Here is a 25209-nt window from a genome sequence, read left to right as displayed (position 1 = left end):
CTATGGGGACTGGAAGCGGGGAAGAACAAAGAGGGTGGGTGGGCTGGCAGCTTGGTACCTGGGTGATGTCCTTTGTGCCTCCAAAGGAGGCCGAACTGCCCGTTGATAATCATTATAATGGTACTTGTTAAGCGCTTACTATGTGCCAAGTGCTGTTCCAAACACTGGGCTAGATACGAGTCAGTCTTGTTGGACACAGTCCCTGTCCCCCATGAGTTCACAGTCTTAATCCCCATTTTTCAGCTGAAGGACCTGAAACACAGAGAAGTTAGTACAAAACAACAGAGTCAGTCAGTAGATGTGATCTCTTCCTACAAGGAGCTTACAGTCTCCAGAAGGTGACAGGCATTAAAATCAGTCACAGATTTAGGGGAACTAGCATAAGGGAAATAGTAGCATATAGACTCACAGAACTTCTATACATAGCTTTATACTCCATTGCTTCCCCTCCCTGTAATTTATTTTAATGCCTGCCGAAGCAGTTCTTTGAAGGCAGGGAGAGTGCCTACTTACTGTATTCATTCATTCAATCGTATTTATTGAGCGCTTACTGTGTGCAGAGCACTGTGCTAAGCGCTTGGGAAGTACAAGTTGACAACATATAGAGACGGTCCCTACCCAACAATGGGCTTACAGTCTAGAAGGGGGAAATAATAATAATGATGGCATTTGTTGAGTGCTTACTATGTGCAAAGCATTGTTCTAAGCACCGGGGAGGATACAAGGTGATCAGGTTGTCCCACATGGGGCTTGCAGTCTTAATCCCCATATTACAGATGAGGTAACTGAGGCACAGAGAAGTTAAGTGACTTGCTCAGTCATACAGCTGACAATTGGCAGAGGCGGGATTTGAACCCATGACCTCTGACTCCCAAGCCCGTGCTCTTTCCATTGAGCCACGCTGCTTCTCGCTGCTTATTGTATTCTCCCAAACACTCCTAAGTAGTCTCCTAGTGCTCTGCACAGAGTACCCACTCTATAAATGCAATGGATTAATTGATTAATTAATATCAATTATTAACTACCCCTCAAAGCTTCTTAAACTCCATCAATATTTCCTACATACAGTCCTTTTTTTAAATGGTATTTGTTAAGGGCTTACTTTGTCCACTGAACTAAATGTGGGGTAGATGCAAGCCAATCAGGTCAGACAGTCCGTGTCTCACAGTATTAATCCCCATTTTACAGATGAGGTAAATGAGGTCCAGAGAAGTGATGTGACTTGCCCAAAGTCACACAGCAGGCAAGTGTCAGAGCTGGGATGAGAACCCAGGTCCTTCTGACACCCAGGCCCCTACGTTAGGCACTAGGCCATGGTACTTCTCAATTCCATTTTTCTCGAGTAGTCTTTGGACCAGCACACACTTAGGAAAACTGAGATCTTTGCCCCTTTTCTTTCTTCCCTGCCTTCAGCCTCATGTTTCACTAGCAGTCCTGGCTGTTTCCTCCCCAAGGGTGTTTAGTCAGTGTACTTTCAGGATGTTATTTGGGAGAGCGAGGGGGCATCCTCCTGAAAACCTAGACAGTCATTTATGTGTCAAATGCAGATCACAAGCTGATACAGGTAGATTAGGTAATAATTGATAATTATGGTGTTTGTTAAGCATTTACTAAGTCAGTCATATTTATTGAATACTTTCTGGGTGCACAGCACTGTACTAAGTGCTTAGGAGAGTACAATATAACAATATAATAGGTACATTCCCTGCCCACAATGAGCTTACAGTCTAGAAGGGGAGACAGACATTAATACAAATAAATAAAATTACAGATATGTACATAAATGCTATGAGGCTGGGAAGGGAGATGAATAAAGGGAGCAAGTCAAGGTGGCACAGAGGGGAGTGGAATAAGAGGAAAGGAGGGCTTAGTCAGGGTAGGCCTCTTGGAAGAGGTGTGCCTTCAATAAGGCTTTGAAGAGGGGGAGAAAAATAGTTGGATATGAGGAGGGAGGGCATTTCAGGGCAGAGGCAGGATGTGGGTGGCAAGGTGATGGACTGCTTTAAAGCCAATGGAGAGGAGTTTCTGTTTGATGTGGAGGTGGATGGGCAACCACTGGAGGTTCTTGAGAAGAGGGGAAACATGGCCTAAACATTTTTGGAGAAAAACGATCTGGGCAGCAGAGTGAAGTGGGGAGAAACAGGAGGCAGGGAGGTCAGCAAGGAGGCCTATAAAATGATCAAGGCAGGGTAGGATGAAAGCTTGGATAAATGTGGTGTCAGGCACTGCTGTAAACACTAAATAGGATTTGATGATGGAACAAACGATTGTGTGTGTGTCCAATGCCCGATACTGCTAAGTTTCCCAGCCTTGGGCAGAGGTTCAATGCACAGGTATCCATATTTTATATTGAGCACGGGGAAAGAGGGGGCAGAGATTGTAGTGGGGACTGGAGGGGATGGACTGAAAAGCCAGAAAGCCACCATTTTGAGCTCTTTTTCAACCCTGACTGGAAACTCTCTCAAGTCTTGTCAGAGATCTAGGATTTACAAATCTAGTACTCCAGCTCAGAAAACTCTGGGGACGATTACCCCTGTCACCCCCATGGAGCGCATATCTAGGCTTTTATGCATTCTAGCCTTCCTGGTAAGCATGGAAAGTAGCCCCTGTGGCTGTGACAGGAGCTGGAATCAGGAGCGGGATGTGAAAATCCAAGTTTGGTACTCGGAGCATCTTGCAAAATTATCAAATGTTTCCCCCTCAGAGAAACACTGATGGGGTGGTGCCAGAGGCCTGTCAGGTGGGCGTGTCTAATGCCACTAGGAGGGCACAAAATCCACTGCAGCATCCGGGACAAGCACAACCCAAGAGTGACGAGACTAAAATAAAAGATGGGACCATGGGACCCTGGGGAGGTACAGGAGGGACCATGGGAACAGGGTGAGGATCAGTCGGCGCAGACATCTGTGCACTCTGATATTATATTTTAACAGCATGGCTGAGTGGATAGAGCATGGGCCTAGGAGTCAGAAGGACCTGGATTCTAATCTCAACTCTGCCACTAGTCTGCCATGTGACCTTGGGCAAGTCACCTCACTTCTGTGGACCTCAGTTCCTTCATCTGTAAAACAGGGTTTAAAACTGTGAGCCCCATGTAGGACAGGGACTGTGTCCTCCCTGCTTAACTTGTATCTGTGTTGGCTTAGTGGAAAGAGCATGGGCTTGGAAGTCAGAAGATATGGGTTCTAATCCCAGCTCCACCACTAGTCTGCTGTGTGACCTTGGGCAAGCCACTTAACTTCTCTGTGCTTCAGCTACCTCACCGGTAAAATGGGGATTAAGACTGTGAGTCCTACGTGGGACAACCTGATTGCCTTTTATCTACTCCATAGCTTAGAACTGTACTTGGCACATAATAAGCACTTAATGAATACCATAATTATTATTATTATCTATCCCAGTGCTTGGAGCATAGTAAGAGCTTAAGAAGCTGTGTGGCTTAGTGGAAAGAGTATAGATTTGGGAGTCAGAGATCATGGGATCTAATCCCGGCTCTGCCGCTTGTCAGCTATGTGACTTTGGGCAAGTCACTTAACTTCTCTTTGCCTCAGTTACCTCATCTCCAAAATGGGGATTAAGACTGTGAACCCAACTTGGGACAACCTGATTACCTTGTATCAACCCCAGCTCTAAGAACAGTGCTTGGCACATAGTAAGCACTTAACAAATACTATTATTATTATTATTGTTATTATTATAATCTACCCCAGTGTTTACAACCATGCTTGGCACATAGCAAGTGGGAAGGCCCCACAGCGGGAAGATGTCAGAGCTGGGATTAGAATACTGGTCCTCTTGATTTCCAGGCATGTGTGTGCTTTTTCCACGCTTGGCCACACTTTTGTGACCCAAAACCACCAAGTCCATCCACTGTCTCAGCCCAGAAAAGGGGACTTGGGTGTTGGGGGATGCATCTCTGCCCCCTGACGAACATGAATCATATCTTCTGTGTGACTGTGGGCAAGTCACTTAGATTCTTTGTGCTTCAGGCACCTCAACTGTAAAATGGGGATTCAGGTTGTGAGCCCTTCCTGGGATAAGGAGTATGTCCAAACTGATTATTTTGTATCTGTCCCAGAATACAGTATCTGGCACACAGTAAGTGTTTAATCAACGCTATAAAAAAAAAGAGTGAAGTTCCATGTTCTATGGTGTGTGCTGACAGTACAGATTTTAATTGTTTCCCACTCTTTTCTTCTCTGCATCTAAGCACCTCTAATTACTGAATTCCTTCCCAGGGCCAACATGTTAGTTATCAGTAGTGAGATTCTCACTCAACAACAGTTTACTAACTGGATTTAGGCAACGGGAGGGTGATCAGGAGGAGAAGCCGTATCTCTTTCTGTGTGTCTTTTTGAGAACTGGTCAGAAGAAATCTTTCTCTATCCGACCCACAGATCTCCAAGCCAGGGAGGGGCCTCCTTCTCTTCCCGGCCTTTTGTACACAGACCTAGGTGTCAGGGGACCTGGGTTCGAATACACCACTTCCCTGCTGTGTGACCTTGGACAAGTCACTTCATTGTGCCTCAGTTTCCTCTTCTGTAAAATGTAAATAGAATACCAGTTCTTCCTCCCCATTAGACTGTGTGCCCCTTGTGGGACAGGGACTGAATCTGACCTGATAATCCATCAATGGTATTGAGTGCTAACTGTGAGCATAGTACTGTACTAAGTGCTTGGGAGAGTATGATGCAACAGAGTTGATAAATACATTCTCTGCCCACAAGGAGTTTACAAGAATGCTTAGTGTAGGGCTTGATGCAGAGGAAGTGGTTAACTTATTATTATTATTATTATTAATAAGGATTTTGCTACAAATGTGGGCTACTCATCAACCTTGTACATATTTATTATTCTATCTTTGTTAATGATGTGCATCTAGCTTTACTTCTATTTATTCTGATGACACCTGTCCACATGTTCTGTTTTGTTGTCTGTCTCCCCCTTCTAGACTGTGAGTCCTTTGTTGGGTAGGGGCCATCTCTATTTATTGCCAACTTGTACTTCCCAAGCACTTAGTACAGTGCTCTGCACACAGTAAGCGCTCAATAAATACAGTTGAATGAATGAATGAACCTATTCCCTAGCCTGGGCCTCCTGGATTGTGTTTTGTGTCCATTTCAGCTCTCCTCCTCCTCCCCAACTTCACTTGTCTCCCACAAAAACCCAGCCCACACACTTTGCTCCTCTGACAAAAGCCTACTCACTGCCCTTGGCTCTCCACACCCTGACTGCCAACCCCTTGCCTTTACCCTGGCGCTCCCTCCCTGTTTAGATCTGCCAGGTCACATTACTTAACAATCTTGAAAGCCATACTGAAAACCTTCCCCCAGGAGACACTACCCTGCTAATCTCCATCATCCTAGGTCAGACAGCCCAAAAGCCACCCTTTGCATTTAACCTATATATAATAATTTATAAATATAAGAAGAATTTATGCACTTCTTTCATTCCTTTGTTCTTTTCTTCATACTCTTGCTTTTTCCAGTTTGAGTTGTTTTATCTGCCTCCTCCTGTCTCATGCCTACAATTTATATCTGTCTGTCCTGCTTTAGATCATAAGCTATATATCTACAATTATTTATATATGTTAATATCTGTCTCCCCCTCTAGAGTGTAAGTTTGTTGTGGGCAGGAAACATGTCTACCAAGGCTGTTCTGTTGTACTCTGTACTGGTCATGGGTTCAAATCCCGGCTCTGCCAACTGTCAGCTGTGTGACCTTGGGCAAGTCACTTAACTTCTCTGTGCCTCAGTTACCTCATCTGTAAAATGGGGATTAAGACTGTGAGCCCCACATGGGACAACCTGATCACCTTGTATCCTCCCCAGCACTTAAAACAGTGCTTTGCACATTGTAAGTGCTTAACAAATGCCATTATTATTATTATTACTCTTCCAAGTACAGTGCTCTGCACCCAGTAAGCCCTCAATAAATATGATTGATTGTTCAGCTCCTTGAGGGCAGGGACTTTTGTGTCTATTGGACATTCCCAAGCACCTGAAACAGTTCTCTGAGGTTGCACAATACAGTGCTCTGCCCTTAATATGCAGCCAGTGCAATGTTCTGCACCCAGTAGGTGTCCAATACAGTGGTCTGCACCTAGTCTGCAGCCAGCACAATGCCTTACACCCAGTAGGTGTCCAGTATAGTGCCCTGCACCTAATATGCAGCCAGTGAAAGAATCTGCATCCAATAAATTAGAGAAGTAGTGTGGCCCAGTGGAAAGAGCACGGGCTTTGGAGTCAGAGGTCATGGGTTCAAATCCTGGCTCTGCCAATTGTCAGCTGTATTACTTTGGGCAAGTCACATAACTTCTCTGTGCCTCAGTTACCTCATCTGTAAAATAAGGATTAAGACTGTGAGCCCCCTGTGGGACAACCTGATCACCTTGTAACCTCCCCAGCGCTTAGAACAGTGCTTTGCACATAGTAAACACTTAATAAATGCCATTAGTATTATTATTAATAGATGTCCAGTACAGTGCTCTGCACCTAGTACACAGCCAATGAAATATTCTGCACCCAATAGGTGTTCAGTGTAGTACTCTGCACCTAGTATGCAGCCAGTGCAATGTTCTATACTCAGTAAGTGTCCAGTACAGTGCTCTGCACGTTATATGCAGCCAGTGCAGTGTTCTGCAGTCAGTAAGTGTATAGGAGAGGAAGAAGACCCAGACATTGGGTGAGGTGACCTGCTCAGAGCTAATCTGAGAAGCAGAAGCAATAGTATGGAGAAGTAGCACGGCTTAGTGGATAGACCACGGGTTCAGGAATCAGAAGGACCTGTGTTCTAATCTTGACTCTGCCACATGCCTTCCATGTGACCTTGGGCAAGTCACTTCACTAAACTGTGCCTCAGTTACTTCGTCTGTAAAATGGGGATAACAGTGGGAGCTCCATGTGGGACAGGGACTGGGTCCAACCTGCTTAACTTGTATCTACCCCAGTGCTTAGAACAGTGCTTGGCATATAGTAAGCACTTAACAAGTACCATAATCCTCATGATTACTATTTTTAGTCCCAGCAGGGTGCTGAGCCAGGCACAGAAGCTTGGCCGGAGGCAGAACCCTCCTAAGCCTTAACCCTGGGGGCATGGAAGGCTGTGCTCTGGTCTCCAGTGATCCCGGAATGAGCACAGGCCTCTGGGTGCCAGCTGAGCTGAGGAGAAACTGGCCCCATCAGCTCAATTTGCCTTTGGGTGGGGGCAGATGAGAGGTTGGTCCCCTTTTGAGACACCTTAGCTTTCCTTAGGGAGGTACATTGGGCCACTGGACAGTTTTAGAAAAGCAGCGTGGCTCAGTGGAAAGAGCCCGGGCTTTGGAGTCAGAGGTCATGGGTTCAAATCCCCGCTCTGCAAATTGTCAGCTGTGTGACTTTGGGCAAGTCAGTTAACTTTTCTGGGCCTCAGTTCCCTCATCTGTAAAATGGGGATTAAGACTGTGAGCCCCACATGGGACAACCTGATCACCTTGTATCCTCCCAGCGCTTAGAACAGTGCTTTGCACATAGTAAGCGCTTAACAAATACCATCATTATTATCATTATTATTGTAGGGGAGCGGGGGCAGAAGGATAGGAAATACAGAGAGCAGGGCAGTTTGAGCTCCTTGGGGGAGGGGGTTCGGGTCTGAACACTGAGGACCCAGGCCTCAGTTACCGCATCTGTAAAATGGGGATTCAGTACCTGTTCTCCCTCCTCCTACTTAGACAGCGAGCCCCACGGGGCGACAGGGACTGTGTCTACCCAGATTCTTGGTGCAATGCTTAGTCCCAAGAAACCTCTTAACCGATACCATAGAAAGAAAGAAAAGAAAAGAGAAGAAAAAGGAACCTCAGTTTCTGTGCTTGGGACACATCAGGGCGCCCCACATTATCCTATCTTTCAGACAGCTAAGAGAATAGAACTCTGGCACTTGGGGAGATAATAATAACAGTGATGATGGCATTTGTTAAGTGCTTACTATGTGTCAAGCACTGTTCTAAGTGCTTGGGTTGATACAAGGTAATCAGGGTGTCTCATGTGGGGCTCACAGGCTTCACCCCCATTTTACAGATGAGGTAACTGAGACACAGAGAAATGAAGTGGCTTGCCCAAGGTCACACAGCAGACAAGTGGAAGAGCCGGGATTAGAACCCATGACCTCTGAGTCCGAAGCCTGGGCTCTAGCCACTGAGCCATGCTGCTTCTCTGAGATGTGATAACGAGAAATATGTTAGGAAGGTTTTATTGTTTGTTGATTGCTGCCTTAGGTATTTAATGAGGGTTTGGGGATCCAGGAGGCCAAGAGCTATTGAGTATTTGGCTACTAGAGTCATTTCTTCCTGGGAATTTGCTGGCTAAAATGTCTGATCTGCCACTAAGCCAGGCTCCAGTTGGGAGAAGCAGAGCAAGCTGGGCAGTGGGAAGAGAGGTTGGGGCTGGAGACTTGGAATCCCAGCTTTTCCAGCTGCTTTGACCCATGACTCTTCCATCTCTTTTGAGGCCACAGTTTGCCCATCCATGAAATGGGGTGTCTGGGAAGCCCGGCTGGCCAGCCGAAGAAGTTCGGGACACCAGAGACGATTGACTTAGCTTATTGCTTCCCTGGTGGTCAGCGGGCAAGAGTGGAGGCAGGGAGGGGATGGCAGAGGTGGATTTTCAGCTGCTGAGCCCCAGGAAACCTGGAGAACTAAACAGAGAGGGAGGGCGGTGGGATACTAAAACCAGGGCCCCTGCGGCAATAATAATAATAATGAATAATTATGGAATTTGTATGTGCCAAGTACTGATCCAAGTGCTGGGGTAGATCAAGCTGATCATGTGGGACACAGCCCCTTTCCCACACAGGGCTCACACTCTTAATCCCCATTTTACAGATGAACTAATTGAGGCCCAGAGAAGTTAAGTGGCTTGCCCAAGTTCACACAACAGACATGAGGTGAGGTGGAGCCGGAATTAGAACCCATGTCCTTTGAGAAGCAGCGTGGCTCAGTAGAAAGAGCACAGGCATAGGGGTCAGAGGTTGTGAGTTCTAATCCCGGCTCCACCACTTCTCAGCTGTGTGACTCTGGGCAAATTACTTAACTTCTCTGTGCCTCAGTTACCTCATTTGTAAAATGGGGATTAAAGACTGTGAGCCCTACATGGGACAACCTGATTACCTTGCATCTCCCCCAGTCCTTAGAGCAGTGCTTGGCACATAGTAAGTGCTTAACAAATACCATCATCATCATCATCATCAACATCATCATCACCATCATTCTAGCTCCCAGACCCATGTTTGAGCCACTAGACCGTGCTGCTTCCCTGCTATATGTAGAAAGCAGTTTGGTTCAGTGGAAAGAGCATGGGCCTAGGAGTTAGGAGGACCTGGGTTCTAATGTTGGCTCTGCCACTTACTTCTTTGTGACCTTGGGTAAGTCACTTCACTCCTCTGTGCCTCAGTTACCTCATCTGCAAAATGGAGATTCAGTAACTGTTCTCCCTCCTACTTGTAAGTCCCGGATGAGACCTTTGTGGCTTAGTGGAAAGAGCACAGGCTTGGGAGTCAGAGATCGTAGGTTCTAATCCTGGCTTCGCCACTTGTCAGCAGTATGACTTTGGGCAAGTCACTTAACTTCCCTGTGCCTCATTTACTTCATCTGTAAAATGGGGATTAAGATTGTGAGCCCCAAATGGAACAATCTGATTACCTTGTATCTACCCCAGGTCATAGAACAGTGCTTGGCACGTAGTAAGCGCTTAACAAATACCATTATTATTATTATTATTATTATTATATGGACCCTAGCACTTAGTAAGGTGCTTGGCCTATAATAAGTGCTCAACAAATACCACAATTATTACTATAATGATCATGGAAATTGTTTAGAGCTTGCTGCTTCTGAATCAGGTCAGAAAGAGGTCCCGTCTCATCGTATAATAATAATGGAAAATATTAAAAGCTTACCATTTGTCATGGACTAGGGTCGATAAAAGAAAAAGGGCTCATAGTCTGAGGAGTAGTGGGGGAGATCAAGTATAGAATCCCCATTTTACAGGTGATGAATCTATGGCACAAAGAAGCAAGGTGACTGACCCCAGGTCACACAGCAGGGAAGCAACTGAGCAGGGATTAGAAGCCAGGTCCTCTGCCGTAATAGTACTAATAATAATATTTGTTAAGCACTCATTATGTGTCAGACACTGTTCTAAGCGCTGGGGTAGATACAACATAATTGGGTTGAACATAGTCCCGGTCGCACATAGGGCTCACAGGTCATAATCCCACATATATTTACATATATACATATATATACATATATATATATATATACATACATACATATATATATAATATTTATTTATTTATTTATTTATTGGTATTAAGTGCTTACTATGTGCCGCATAGTCCCTTTTCCACATGGGGCTCACAGTCTTTGTCCCCCCATTTTACAGATGAGGAACTGAGGCTCAGTGAAGTGAAGTAACTTGTCCAAGGTCCCACTTCATTCATTTATTGAATCATTTTTATTGAGCGCTTACTGTGTGCAGAGCACTGTACTATGCGCTTGGGAGAATATAGTATAACAATATAACAGACACATTCCTTGTCCTCAATGATAATGATAATAATGATGGTACTTGTTAAGCGCTTACTATGTGCCAAGCATTGTTCTAAGCACTGGATCTTACAGGAGGCAAGTAGCAGAGCCTGGATAGGAACCCAGGTCCTTCTGACTCCCAGGCCCGTGCTCTGTCCATTAGGCTATGCTGCTTCTCTAGACCTGCCATCCTGCCCTGTGCTCTTTCCACCGGCCACTCCGGAGTGGGCGTGGATGGGCCGGGCCTCTGCTCTGGCTGCTTCTCAGGATTCCCAAGGGTCCGAGAGCAGAGGGTACTGGAAGACAGGCCTGGCCTAACATGGAGTTGGGGGCAGGACCGGGTTGGGGGGGTTGGGGCGGTGGTGAGGGTCCTGAGGGAAGTTGGGGGTGGAACTTCACTGCCAGGGAAGACTTGGGGCCCTCTCCCAGCCGCGGGGCGACTGCCATCGCTCCCCACCCCCCCAACTGGCCATCGCTCCCAGCGTCCGAGGGAGGCGGTCCCCCCGTGGGTTCGCGCGCTTGGTCGGTGGGGCGGGGCATTCCCTGGCCCGTCTGACCCGTCTCCCTGTCTTATTCGTGTCCCATCTGTTGCAGGTGCCTGGCCGGCTGGAGGACCCGCCCCAGGCACGGCGGGAGCCGGCCGCTCAGCTTCGTGCATGGCGCGGTCCGGGCTGCGGCCCCTCGCCTCCGCCCTGCTCCGCTGCGGCCTGCTCACGGCGGCGCTCTTCTCGGACGGGCTGTGGGCGGAGGCCGGGGCCCCCGCGGCTGGGGCCCGCCCGGGGCCAGCCAATGAGTCCTGCTCGGGGACCTCGGACTGCAAGGAGGGCGTCATCCTGCCCATCTGGTACCCGGAGAACCCGTCCCTGGGCGACAAAATCGCCCGGGTCATCGTGTACTTCGTGGCCCTGATCTACATGTTCCTTGGGGTCTCCATCATTGCGGACCGCTTCATGGCCTCCATCGAGGTCATCACATCCCAGGAGAGGGAGGTGACCGTCCGGAAGCCCAACGGGGAGACCGGCACGGCCACCATCCGCGTGTGGAACGAGACGGTCTCCAACCTGACCCTGATGGCCCTGGGTTCCTCGGCCCCAGAGATCCTCCTTTCCCTGATCGAGGTGTGCGGCCACGGGTTCGCGGCCGGTGACCTGGGCCCGTCCACCATCGTGGGCAGCGCCGCCTTCAACATGTTCGTCATCGTGGGCATCTGCGTCTACGTGATCCCTGAGGGGGAGGCCCGGAGGATCAAGCACCTGCGGGTCTTCTTTGTTACGGCCGCCTGGAGCGTCTTCGCCTACGTGTGGCTCTACATGATCCTGGCCGTCTTCTCGCCGGGGGTGGTCCAGGTGTGGGAGGGCCTGCTCACCCTGTTCTTCTTCCCTGTCTGCGTCCTGCTGGCCTGGGCGGCCGACCGCCGGCTCCTCTTCCCCAAGTACGCACCCAAGAGGTACCGGGCGGACAAGCACCGGGGCATCGTCATTGAGACGGAGGGCGGCCCCCCCAAGGGTATCGAGATGGACGGCAAGGTGGCCAATGATGCTCACTTCCCGGGCGGGAGCCCGGGCCCCATTGACGGCCGGGAGGCGGACCGGTCTCGCCGGGAGATGATCCACATCCTCAAGGACCTGAAGCAGAAGCACCCGGACAAGGACCTAGACCAGCTGGTGGAGCTGGCCAACTACCATGCCTTGTCCCACCAGCAGAAGAGCCGGGCCTTCTACCGCATCCAGGCCACCCGGCTGATGACCGGGGCTGGGAACGTCCTGAAGAAGCACGCAGCCGAGCAGGCCAAGAAGGCCTCCGGGCTGAGTGAGGTGCGCCCCGAGGAGCCCGAGGACCCCAAGGTCTCCAAGGTCTTCTTCGACCCGTGCTCCTACCAGTGCCTGGAGAACTGCGGAGCCGTGCTCCTGACTGTCGTCCGGCGCGGGGGCGACCCCTCTGAGACCCTGTACGTGGACTACAAGACCGAGGATGGCTCGGCCAATGCCGGGGCCGACTACGAGTTCACCGAAGGCACAGTGGTCCTGAAGCCCGGGGAGACGCGCAAGGAGTTCTCTGTGGGCATCATCGACGACGACATCTTCGAGGAGGATGAGCACTTCTTCGTCAGGCTCAGCAACGTCCGCCTGGCCGAGGAGCCCCTGGGGGATGGCCCACCCCCGGCTCCGCGGGCCGCCCTGGCCTCCCCCTGCATGGCCACCGTCACCATCCTGGATGATGACCATGCCGGCATCTTCACCTTCGAGCGCGACCTAGTCCGCGTCAGCGAGAGCGTCGGCATCATGGACGTCCAGGTCCTCCGCACCTCAGGTGCCCGGGGAACGGTCCTAGTCCCCTTTAGGACGCTGGAGGGCTCGGCCAAGGGCGGCGGCCAGGACTTCGAAGACACCTATGGAGAGCTGGAGTTCAAGAATGATGAAACCGTGTAAGTGACCTTTCCCCTCTCCTCCGCCCATTCCCCGGGCCCCAGTGGACTTCCGACATTCCGTGGGGAGTGGTCCACCAGCTCTGGGCCAATTCCGCCTCCCGGTTCCGCCTCCCGGCTCACTTTCCGTCTGTCTATCCGTCTGTCTGTCTGTCCGTCTCCCCCATCTAAGCCTCCTCCTAAGCAGGAAACCCCACAGCAGGGTCTACCGGAGTCAGCATCTCCAGCCCAGGCCAAATTCAGGGGGCGGAAGAGGGGAAGGGTGTGTCGGGGTGGGAGAGAGGCAGACTTTGGGAGTGCCCTCAGGCCAAATGGAAGGACGCCCCAGAGACAGCCGAGTTCAAGCGCCCCTGTAAGAGTGGGGGGCTCCGTTGTAGATTGAGGCCCCCGCCAGGACAGTGACCAGAGGAGACCCAGGCTAGTTCCAGGTCTTTCCGGTTGCCACCGGGCCCCTTTGTTTTGTGTCTGGCACAGCGGGCCTAGGGGCGTGGAGTTCAGGGCTCAGGGTAGGCACTGCTTGAGTATACCTCTCAGGGACTCTGGTCTTGGCTCCGGAGAGGCTTCTGAGAAATCCCAGGATCGGCCTTCTTCTATTGAGACCATCTCCTCCCACAGTCCAAGAGTCCTCCCTTTAAAGTCACCTTTCCCTCAGGGCCTTTCCTCCAGGCAAAACACCCCTGGGAAAGAGGACTTGATTTTTGTTCTTTTTTCATGGTATTTTGCTAAGCGCTTACCATGTGCCAGACATCGTACTAAGCGGCTGGGTCAGATACAAGCCCATCCGTGTCCCTCATGGGACTCACGGTCTTCATCCCCATTTTACAGATGAGATAACTGAGGCCCCGAGAAGTGAAGTGACTTGCCCAGGGTCACACAAGAGACAAGTGGTGGAGCTGGGATCAGAACCCCGGTGCTTCTGACTCCCCGGCCCGGGCCCTCTCCGCCAGGCCACACTGCTTCTCTTGATGCCTTCCAAACTTTGCTCTGAGCTTTCCACCCTCAGGCCCCTGGCCTCGTTCCATCACAAGTGGGTGGGGAAGACCAATGAGAAGTGTTGAAAGGAATAGATGGTAGACCTAAAGAACAGAATGAGCCAAGAGAGAGAACCAGGAAACAAACTCTCCTAAACAATGACATTTTAGGGACCCGGCAGGTTGACTGAAGCAGATGTTACCCCTCATCCTCCCGTAGTAAAGCCAACTTTAATGGTGGCTTGTCAAGGTGTCCTTGATAGACCTAGCTTCCCTGGTAGTGACAGAGAGAACCTCAACACTGCTTCACGCAACTTGCCCATCAGGCCTGTGTACTCTCCCCTCTTTTCGGCAGCGGCCACCAAGAGAAAAAAGAGAAAAGCTATGTTTTCCCAGCATGACTTGACATTTTCCTTGATTAATCCCAGTTTTGTCAGACAGTTTTTTTTAAGGTATTTGTTAAGTGCTTACTATGTGCCAGGAAACTGTACTAAGCACTGGGGTAGTTACGAGCTAATCAGGTTGGACACAGTCCATGTTCCACATGGGGCTCTCAGTCTTAGTCCTCATTTTACAGATGAGGTAACTGAGGCTCAGAGAAGTGAAATGACTTTCCCAAGTTCACCCAGCAGACAAGTGGCACAGTCAGGATTAGAACCCAGGTCCTCTGACTCCTAGGCTTGTTCTGTATCCATTAGGCCATGCTGGATCTCCCCATTGTTTTCCCAGAGTGCCTTCCAATTAATTACCCATTTCCAGCATCACGATATTCCTGTGAAGTGTGGCCTAGTGGAAAGATTACAGTCCTGGGAGTCAGGAGGCCTGGGTCCTCTCCTGCTTGCCCACTGGGTGACCGTGGGCAAGTCACTTACTTAACTTGTCTGGGCCTCAGTTTCCCCACCTGGGAAATGGGGGTGAAATACCTCATCTCACTCCCCCTTAAGAGGGTGAGCTTCATGTGGGACTCTATCCAATCTGCTTATATTGTATCTACCTCATTGCTTAATTCTGTGCTTGGCACCGAGTAAGCACTTTGCAAATACCAGGAGTATTACCGATCTCTCCATTTTACAGATGAGGCAACTGAGGTGCAAAGAGATTTAAGGACTGTCCCCCAATCTCATAGCAGGTCAGGGTCAGAGTTGGGACACGAACTGCCACTAGGTAACTTTACTCTTCCCTCATCCCTCTGCCTTGGGGGAGAAGAATGCTCAAATGTCCTTATGTGCTCCCATGACAGCCCATGCCTCCCTGTCCTTTCATTTGCCTCAGGGAATTTTGTGGCCCAGTGGAGAGAGCAAGGGTCTGAGAGTCAGAAGGACCTGGGTTCTAATTCTGGCTCCTCCACTTGTCTTCCACTTGCCACTTGAAGTGAAGTGAAGCTCAGGTGTAAAATGGGGACTGACTTTGAGCCCCATGTGGAACATGGACTGTGTCCAAGTATCTACCCCACTGCTTAGTTCAGTGCCTGGCACATAGTAAGCGCTTAATAAACACCAAAAAAAAAAGAATCCAGATTTTGCCTGAATTTTGGTCCAATTGGACACATGTAGTACAGTGTTAAGCACTCAGTATGGTGCTCTCCATACAGAAAGTGCTCAAAAAATACCATTGATTAATTGATTGGAAAGAGCAAAACACTGAGAGTCAGGAGTGGCTTTGTCACTGCCTGCCGTATTACCTTGGGCAAGTCACTTACCTGCTCTGGCCTTCAGTTTCCTCATCTGTACAATGGGGAATACCTGTTCTCCCTCCCTTCTGGAATACGAGCCCTATTTGGTTCAGGGACTGGGTCCAGTCGTATTCCATCTATCTCAGCACTTAACGCAGTGCTTGGCTACCATTATAATAATAATCATTATTATTACTAGAAAAAGCAGTAGCCCTGAGCTTGTTCCCTGATCCCTGAGCTGGTAGGCTTTACTCCCCGACCAGCTCACTCCCATCTGAGCCTGACAGGAGGTTAGAGCCTTTGTGTTTTAGTAAAAAGGATGAACTCTGAATACCACGGTTTCCCCAGAGGGCAGATTAGAAACAGGACTATCAACTCCCCAGACCTAATTGGCCAGGGTCCAGTCCAAGTGTTGGTTGCCACGTGGCTTAGTGGATAGAGCATGGACCTGGGAGTCAGAAGGACGTGGGTTCTAATTGCAGCTCCTCTACGTGTTTGCTGTGTGACCTTAGGTGAGTCACTTAACTCCTCTGGGCCGCGGGTCCCTCACCTGTAAAATGGGGGTTAAGACTGGGAGCTCCATGTGGGACAGGGACCGTGTCCAATCTGATTAACTTGTATCTACCCCAGCATTGAGACCAATGCTTGGTACATAGTAAGTGCTTAACAAGTACTATCATTGCTATTATTAGTCTGCGATGCCGCTACCCGGGTCTGCAGTCACATGGGCAAGAACAGACACCCAAAACCCAGGGGGATTCTGGGGACACCTGTATCACGCCCTTCAGAGAGCCCCTCAGTCCAGTGATCTGAGGCACCATCTTGTTTAGTCTCTTTCCCCCAAGCAGGATCACCCACAAAGCTCCAGAAAAAAGAGACCCACCCTGTCTATCGAGGCCTTCTAGGGTCCCTGCCGGCTGGGTCCGGAAGCTGTAGGCTTCTGTGGGGTGGCAGGGAGCCCTGGTCAGAGAGAAAGGCAGGTCATCCCAACAGACTGCTGAGATTGAGCCCCTAGGAGATGGAAGCACTGTGCTTGGAGTCGGTTGCTCATGGCCTGAGTCCCGGAAAACGAAACCAGATGACATGAGAGAGCCAGAAAATTCTCATTGCTGCTGCCTCTTCACCTAATGAAGAGTTTGGGGTTCAAAGGGGAGTCGAGGCGAAAACGTTTTTTCCCTATCTCTGGAGATCCTGAGGGGATGCTAGAAACCGCCCCTCCTACTGAGTTGCTGAGAGAGACCCTGCCGTGGAGCTTCTTCATTTTGGATGGTTTCCTCTCTTGGCTCCTGAGGTCAAAGTTTCCTTGCTTGAGAATTAGGGTGAGGCTCTGGGGAGACCAGGGTTGATGAGTAGGTGGGGGAGATGGGTGGGGGCTCCTGTAGGCTGGCATGGCCAGGGACCACTTCCTCCCTCCCCCTTCCCTCTCTGGATTCGTCCCAACTGCAACTGGAGAACAAAGCATGGGGAGCAGGGAGGGAAGGGGGAAGGGACTCAGGGTTAGCTCTGAAAAAAGGGAGTCGGGCCTGACCAGATCCGAGTTGTGAATCATCCTGCAGAGATCTTGACCAGGGCGGTCAGCTGGTGATGGAGGTAAAAAGGCATAAGACGGGATGCGCCCTAGGAAGAGTCTGAAAGTGCCTGCCCATTTACAACAGGACTTGGATCACTTCAAGAGCAATGTACAATGTAGGAGGGAGTAGGATGGAATCCCCATTTTCCAAATGAGGTAACTGAGGCATGGAGAAGTGAAGTGACTTGCTCCAGGTCACATGGCAGACAAGATTAGAACTCAGGTCCTCAGACTCCCAGCCCCATGCTCTTTCCACCAGGTTCAGCTTCTCCTCAGCATGCACCTGCCTGCTGTGTGACCTTGGGCAAGTCACTTCACTTCACTGGGCCTTGTTTCTTCCTCTGTAAAATGGGAATTAAACACCCATCCTCCCTCCTTCCTGTAATGTGAGCCCCAAGTGGGACAGGGACTGTGTCCAATCTGATCATCTTGCATCTGCCCCAGTGTTTTGCATAAAGTGAGTTCCTAATACATACCAAAATTATTGTAACTATTATTATTATCTTCTAGACTGTGAGCCTTCTAGACTGTGAGCCCACTGTTGGGTAGGGACCATCTCTATATGTTGCCAACTTGTACTTCCCAAGCACTTAGTACAGTGTTCTGCACACAATAAGCGCTCAGTAAGTACGATTGATTGATTGATTATCATTATTAAATTTAGAAAATTGTTTTTTTGGGAAAAATCTTTCGCGATTTCTGGATCCATTGTGTGTGTTGCATTCATTGAAGGCATCTTTGTTCAATCAATCAATTGTACTTATTGAGCACTTACTATGTGCACAACACTGTACTAACCGTTTGGGTGAGTATGATATAACAGAGTTGGTAGACACATTTCATGCCCATAAAGAGTTTTGGAGGCCTAGAAACCACTCAGAAAGAGCATCTGGGTCAATACCTACCTTGTGGAGATAAAGAGTTTGGCCCCTGTAAATCCTGGTGCAACCCAATTATAGGGCAACACTCTGTGGGGATGGAAGGTGCCACATCTGTTGAGCTTTGTTGAAGACTAATGGTAATAATAATATTATTATTATTGTAGTATTTGTTAAGCGCTTACTGTGTGCCAGGCACTGAACTAAGTGTTGAGGTATATACAAGCAAATCGGGTTGGACACAATCCCTGTCCCACGTGAGACTCACAGTCTCAGTCCCCAATTTACAGATGAGGTAAGTGAGATCCAAAGAAGTGAAGTCACTTACTTGCCCAAGGTCACACAGCTACACATGGAGGAGCCTGAATTATAACCCATGACCTTCTGACTCCCAGGCCCGTGCTCTATCCATTACACCACGGTAATATCACGTGGTGTGATCCCATCTTTAGGACAGGGATTACTGAGAACCGAGCCCTCTTTGTTAGCAATTTGAATAATTCCACTGGCCTTTTTGTCAATCAAAATAGATCCCAGAGAAGCAGTGTGGCGTAGTGGATAGAGGATGGGCCTTGAATCAGAAGGACCTGGGTTCTAATGCTGACTCTGTGACTTGTCTGCTGAGTTATCTTGGGCAAGGCACTTCACTTCTGTGGGCCTCAGTTTCCTCATCGGTAAAATGGGGATTAAAACTGTGACCCCCGTGTGGGACAGGGGATGTTCATCCTGATTAGCTTGTATCTACCGCAGTGCCTGGCCCATAGGAAGTGCTTAATAAATACCATTAATAAACCAAAAAACTGTTGAAATTTGGACCTTAGCCTGGGAATGAAATACCAGGAGGAAGTGTATCTGCTAATTTTGTGATATTGCAGTTGTCCAAGTGCTTAGTACAGTGTCCTGCACATAGTAAGTGGTCAGTAAGTACCGTTGATTGACTGATTGATTCGTCTGGAAGAGGGCTCTCCTAATGGATAAGGCACAGGCCTGGGATTCAGAAGGACCTGGGCTCTAATCCTGGCTCTGCCACTTGCTTTCTGTGTGACCTTGAACAAGTCACTTCACTTTTCTGGGCCTCAGTTCACTCATCTGTGAGACAAGGATGAAGTCTATGAGCGCTGTGTGGAAAGAGGACTGTGTCCAGCCTGATAAGCTTCAATCTACCCCAACACTCAGTACACTCAGTATACTCAGTACAGTGCCTGGCACATAGTAAGTGCTTAATAAATACCCTAATTACTATTATTATTATTTTTATCATAAGCCCTTAAAAATACCATAACAAAGATAGAGAAACTGTATGGCATAGTGGATAGAGCCTGGGCCTGGGATTCAGAAGGTCAGGTCATGTGTTCTAAGCCTGGCTCTGCCACTTGTCTGCTGTGTGACCTCGGGCAAGTCACTTCACTTCCCTCATCTGTAAAATGGGGATTGAGGCTGTGAGCCCCACGTTGGGGAGGGACTGTGTCCAACCTGATTTGCTTGTATCCACCCCAGCTCTTAGTGTGGTGCATGGCACGTAGTAAGTGCTTAATAAATACCATAATAAATACCATAACAAAAATATTTCTGAAGATTAGATCAGGTGGATTTTGATCAGCTGTTGGGGTGGGGACTGACAGGGAGGCGCTTCATAAAGTCTCCCTTATCTTTTCCTCTTCTAGAGGCTTGCTTGATTATTGACATTTATGCAGAGGACTGGCATACAAGATTTTAGATTGTAAGCTTCTCATGGACAGGGAACAGATCACTTTATTCTGAAACTTCTCAGGTGAGTAGTACAGTGCACACTACCAAGTGGGCACTCAGTAAATGCTCCCACTCCCAGTGGAGCTCAAAATCAAATGGATTAGTGAAGTGAGTTCCAGGGATCTGAGAGGAGCCCCTAAACTGCTGGATGTTTAAGGGTTGTTTAGGATCCCTAGCACCTTTGGGGATTCCTTACCTTTAGAAAGTGGGGAAAACAAAGTGACCCTTCTAGCTCTGGAAGAACGTGCCCAGATCAGGGTCAACTCTGGGCCAGGGTCAGGTCAGCCTCCGCTTGGGTGGGCGGAAAGAGCTCCCGGGGGCTGCCCCACTTTGGCTTCCGCGTCCCCCCTGTAATGGGAGACTGAGATCAGAAAAGACAGCTGCCTCCGTACTCACGTAGCCTGCCATGGTCCCATCTCCTTTGGAAAGTCTGTGTCCGGGCTGCGCTCCCATAGCAAAGCAGAAACTCTCCCTCTGACTGTGCCAAAGCCATGATGGAATGTCCCCCTGGCCTCCCTCTGCCCCTCCCCTGCGGGACAACTGTTTACTGGGGTGGGGGTGGAGCTGGGGTTGGCAGGCAGGCAGGCACCCCCTCTCTTCCCCGGGGAGTTGTAACCTGATGACTTTCTAGGAATGGCGGGGGAAGCCAGGGGATTCTCACCATGAGGTGGTCCATCAGATGACATGCGGTCAGGCGGCCCTTACCGGAGAAGCCGGGATCCCTCACCCATCCCCCTACAATCGCCGGTTGTGTTTTGCTGAGCCTCCTGGGCCTGGAGTCTGACTGACCTGAACTTCTCTGCTCCTACGCAGAGGAGCGGTGGTCCTGAGAAGAGATCCAGCCTGGCTCTGGCCTCAGAACTGGATACATCTGTGTCCATAGTGGATTTCTGGCTATATTGAGAACTCCATCTTGAACCCCGGTGGGGCTGGACCTGCAACAGTCCCCTCAGTTGCCCTTGGGGGGTCAGGGTTGCCTGACCCCTCAGGGATCAAGATCCCTCTAATAATAATAATGATAGTAATTGTGGTATTTGTTAAGCACTTACCGTGTGTCAGACACCGTATTAGGCGCTGGGGTGGATTCAGGCAAATCAGGTTGGACCCAGTACCTGTCCCCCTCTGGGGTTCACAGTCTCAATCCCTAGCTTACAGATGAGGTAACTGAGGCCCAGAGAAGGGAAAGGACCTGTCCAAGGTCACACAGCAGACAAGTGGCTGAGTGGGGATTTGAATCCAGCTGTTTTTGACTCTTGGGTCTATGCTTTATCCAGTAAGCCACACTGCTACCTGGATTTTTATGTAGTTCGTTTATTTTTACATCACTTAGTTTATTTTTGCCCTCTCAACATCCCCGTGAAGTAGAGAAAGGCAAGGATTATTATTCCCATTTTGCAGATGAGGAAACTGAAATTATTTGAATATGTAGTATAAAAAGTTTATGTTTCCCTGAATTGTGGAGATAATTGCTTCAAATCTTTACCAGGCTCTGTTTGTGGAGACTGGTACCCAGGAAGTGTTGAGTATTGGGTAGAAAAGAGAATCTGGCAGTCTCCTTCTTCTGGTTTCCATATGGGCAGGGATCTTCTCTATTTACTCTATTGTACAGTACTCTCCCAAGTGCTTAGAACAGTGCTCTTCATATAATAAATGCTCAATATATACCACTGACTGATTGCTGGTGAAGAGCATGGCCTAGTGGAAAGAGCACAGACCTGGGTTCTAATCCCGGCTCTGCCACTTGCCTGCTGTATGACCTTAGGCAAGTCACTTAACTTCTCTTTGCCTCAGTTTCCTCAACTGTAAAATGGGGAGCCAATGCCGGTTCCCTCTCCTGCTGAGACTGTGAGTTCCATTTGGGACAGAAACTGTGTCTGACCTGATGAAATTGTATTTACCCCAGTGGTTAGTACAGTGCTTGACACCCTGTAGTACTTAACAAATACAATAAGAAAGGGCTGCACAGAAAACACTGGGTGTGATCTTATACCTCTCTAGTCCCTCCTTCCTCTTGCCCCTTCATCAACTCTTCCATTTTTCCAAGTAGTATCCCCAGAGGAAATTTCCTGCCTTCTCTCAAAATCCACCCACATCTTCAACCCCATTCCTTCACATCTTAACTAAGCACTTGCCGCCTCCCTTCTTCCCTCACTGACTACTATCTGCGGCTGTTTACTCTCCAGTGCCCTTTCCCCCACTGTTTTCAAACATGGTCAAGTCTCCCTTATCCTAAAAAAGCCCTTCCCTTGAACCCACAGCTCCCTCCAATTATCACCCCGTCTACCGTTCCTCTCCAAACTCCTTGAGCAAATTGTCTACACTCAGTCTCAAGTTCCTCTCCAGAATTTCTCTCCTTGACCCCCTCTAGTCTGTCTTCCGCCCCCTTCACTTCATAGAAACTGCCTTCTCAAAGGTCATAGATGATCTCATTCTTGCTAAATCCAACAACCTCTACTCCATCCTAATCTTCCTTGACCTCTCAGGTGCCTTTGACACCAGTGACCACCCCCTTCTGGAAACATTATCCAACCTTGGCTTTACTGACACTGTCCTCTCCTGGTTCTCCCCCCATCTCTCTGGCCGCTTATTCTCAGACTCTTTCATGGGCTCCTCCTCACCTCCCACCCCATAACTATGGGGGTCCCTCAAGAATCAGTTCTGAGTCCTCTTTTAGTCTCCACGTACACTCACTCCCTTGAAGAACTCACTCACTCCCATGGCTTCAACTACCATCTTTTATAAAGGAGGATTCCCAAAGCTATCTCTGACCTCTCTCCCTCTCTACAGTCTCACAATTCCTCCTGCCTTTAGGATAATCTCTACTTGGATGGCTCGCTGACACCTCAAGCTTAACATATCCAAAAGAAAACTCCTTGTCTTCCCATCCAAACCCTGTCCTCCCGTTACCTTTCCTGTCACTGTAGACAGCACTACCACCCTTCCTGCATCTCACAAGTCCCTACTTGGCATTATCCGTGACTCATCTCTCTCATTCCACCCACATATTCAATCTATCACTGACTCCTGTCAGTTCAACCTTCACAACATCGCTAAAATCCACCCTTTCCTCTTCATCCAAACTGCTGCTACGTTAATCTGAACACTTATACTATCCTGCCTTGATTACTGCATCGGCCAACTTGCTGACTTCCTAGCCTCCTGCCTTTCCCCACTCCAGTGCATACTTCACTCTGTTGCCCTGATCATTTATCAACAAAAATGTTCACTTCACGTCTCCCCAGTCCTCAAGAACCTCCATTGTATTTGCCTGTCCACCTCTGCATCATCATCATCAAAAAGAAACTCCTTACTATCGACTTTTAAGTAGTCAATCACCTCCTTTCTCCTACCTCACCTTACTGCTCTCCTACTCCGATCCAGCCCCCACACATCACTCTTCTAATGGCAACCAACTCACTGCACCTCTATCTCGACTGTCTCCCCACCAACCACTCGCCCACGTCCTGCCTCTGGCCTGGATCGTCCTCTCTCATCTTATCCGACAGATGATCACTCTCCCCTTCTTCAAAGCCTTATCGAAGGCTCATCTCCTCCAGGAGGCCTTCCCTGACTAGGCCCTCATTTCCACTTCTCCTACTCCTTTCTGTGTTGCCCTTACACTTGGATTTGGACCCTTTATTCACCCCATCCTCATGCCCACAGCACGTATTTACATATCTGGAATTTATGCCTACTACTGCCTGTCTCCCCCTCTAGACTGTAAGCTTGCTGCGGGCAGGGAGTGTACCTACCACTTTCTTTATATCATACTCTCCCAAGTGTAAGCACATAGTAGTCTCTCAATAAATACCACTGAATGGTGTATAAGAAACCTTAATCAAATGACGGACCTTCCTGAGAGCCTACTATACTAAACACTTGGCAGAGAACACCAATTACAATGGTCACGATCCCTACCCTCAAGGAGCTTCCACATGAGAGCAGGAAGCCATAAATTGAGCCGCATGTGGGAAAAGTATTATGTCCGATTTGATTATCTCGTATCTGCTCCCAATGCTTATCATATGGGAGGCCCTATAATAAATACAATTACTATGATTATTTTTAAACAGCGAAGGAAAGAAGAAATAAAAGCAGGTAGCAGCCTAAGTTAGGATGAAACAGCTGCATAAATAATTGAATGTCCAGCTGAATTTACATCTATACCTCTCTCTCCTGGTTTTTGCTATTATTTAGTTCCATGACAATAGATTTTTAGATTGTGAATCCCCTGAGGGACAGGGACCATATTTAATTTCTAACTGTGTATTCTTTCCCAGCACTTAGTACAGTGGTCTGCACACAAGAAGCACTTAATAAATATTTCTACTACTACTACTACTACTACTGTTACTATTCATTCATTCATTCAATCATATTTATTGAGCACTTACTGTGTGCAGAGCACTGTACTAAGCACCTTGGAAGTACAAGTTGGCAGCATATAGAGGTGGTCCTTACCCAGCAACGGGCTCACAGTCTAGAATGGGGAGACAGACAACAAAACAAAACATGTGGACAGGTGTCAAGTCACAGTAGTATTAGAGCATTAATCCCAAGAGCGGTAAACCAGGTATAGTTTCCCATAAAAAATATAAAATACATCCATGTGTACCTGAGATCCAAAAAATGTTCCCAAATAATAAAAATGTTTTATACTGAATAAAAATACAATAAATATTATTAGTCTGCATGATTAAATTGTGATATAAATATGGCCCCCAAATAAAACACAATTTATTTGAACAATTAAATGCTGACATGTGTCAGCACAAAAACATCTTCTAGAAAAACTTTCCATGCATTGATTTAATGCTCACTGAAGAAGCAGAATGGCCTAATGGAAGGAGCATGGGCCTGGGATTAAGAGGACCTGGGTTCTAATTCCACCTCTGCCTGCTGTGTGACCTTAAGGAAGTCACTTAACTTCTCTGTGTCTCAGTTCCCTCATCTGCAAAATGGGGGATTCAGTACCTGGTCTCCCACTTCCTTAGACCGTGAGCCCTGTATAGGACAGGGATTGGGTCTGACCTCATTGAATTGTATCTATTCCAGCACTTAGTATAATACTTGACACAAAGTAAGTGCTTAACAGATATCACAATTATTATTGGTGTAGGCCCTCTGCTCAAAGTGGCATCTGATTGGTCAAAGCCAGACTCTGTAATCCTGTGACTTCCCCGAGGAGAGAGCTATTGTCACATGGAATAGGAAGGCTCCTGTTTTCAGCCTATCTATATAAGGCCCCAGGCTCCTTCACACCTGGTATTTTACTCTTCAGGTCCCAGGCTCCCACCTGCCACCAGGTTCCATGACTTGGAATCAGTCAGTCAATGTTACTTATTGAACACTCAGCGCTTGGGAATGTACGATACAACAG

At 48.6% G+C, this 25209-nt stretch overlaps 1 protein-coding gene across 5 annotated transcripts in view; it reads left to right on the top strand.

The window, feature by feature from the left end:
- The window catches only part of SLC8A3 (solute carrier family 8 member A3), a 169055-nt gene that overhangs the window by 42032 nt on the left and 101814 nt on the right, over positions 1–25209 (top strand). For 4 of the 5 annotated variants that reach the window (XM_038765876.1, XM_038765875.1, XM_038765874.1 and 1 more), the window contains exon 2: positions 11159–12989. In XM_038765876.1, the coding sequence (XP_038621804.1) occupies positions 11221–12989 (1769 nt within the window). In that variant the 5' untranslated portion in view covers positions 11159–11220. Of the gene's footprint in view, positions 1–11158; positions 12990–25209 lie in introns of those variants that run through there. The other variant, XM_038765879.1, reaches the window with a different exon arrangement.

This window comes from Tachyglossus aculeatus, chromosome 23 (genome assembly GCF_015852505.1).
Source record: "Tachyglossus aculeatus isolate mTacAcu1 chromosome 23, mTacAcu1.pri, whole genome shotgun sequence".
NCBI classification, from domain to species: Eukaryota; Metazoa; Chordata; class Mammalia; order Monotremata; family Tachyglossidae; genus Tachyglossus; species Tachyglossus aculeatus.
Note: the sequence above shows the minus strand (reverse complement) of the source record. Positions and strands in the feature narration are given on the sequence as shown.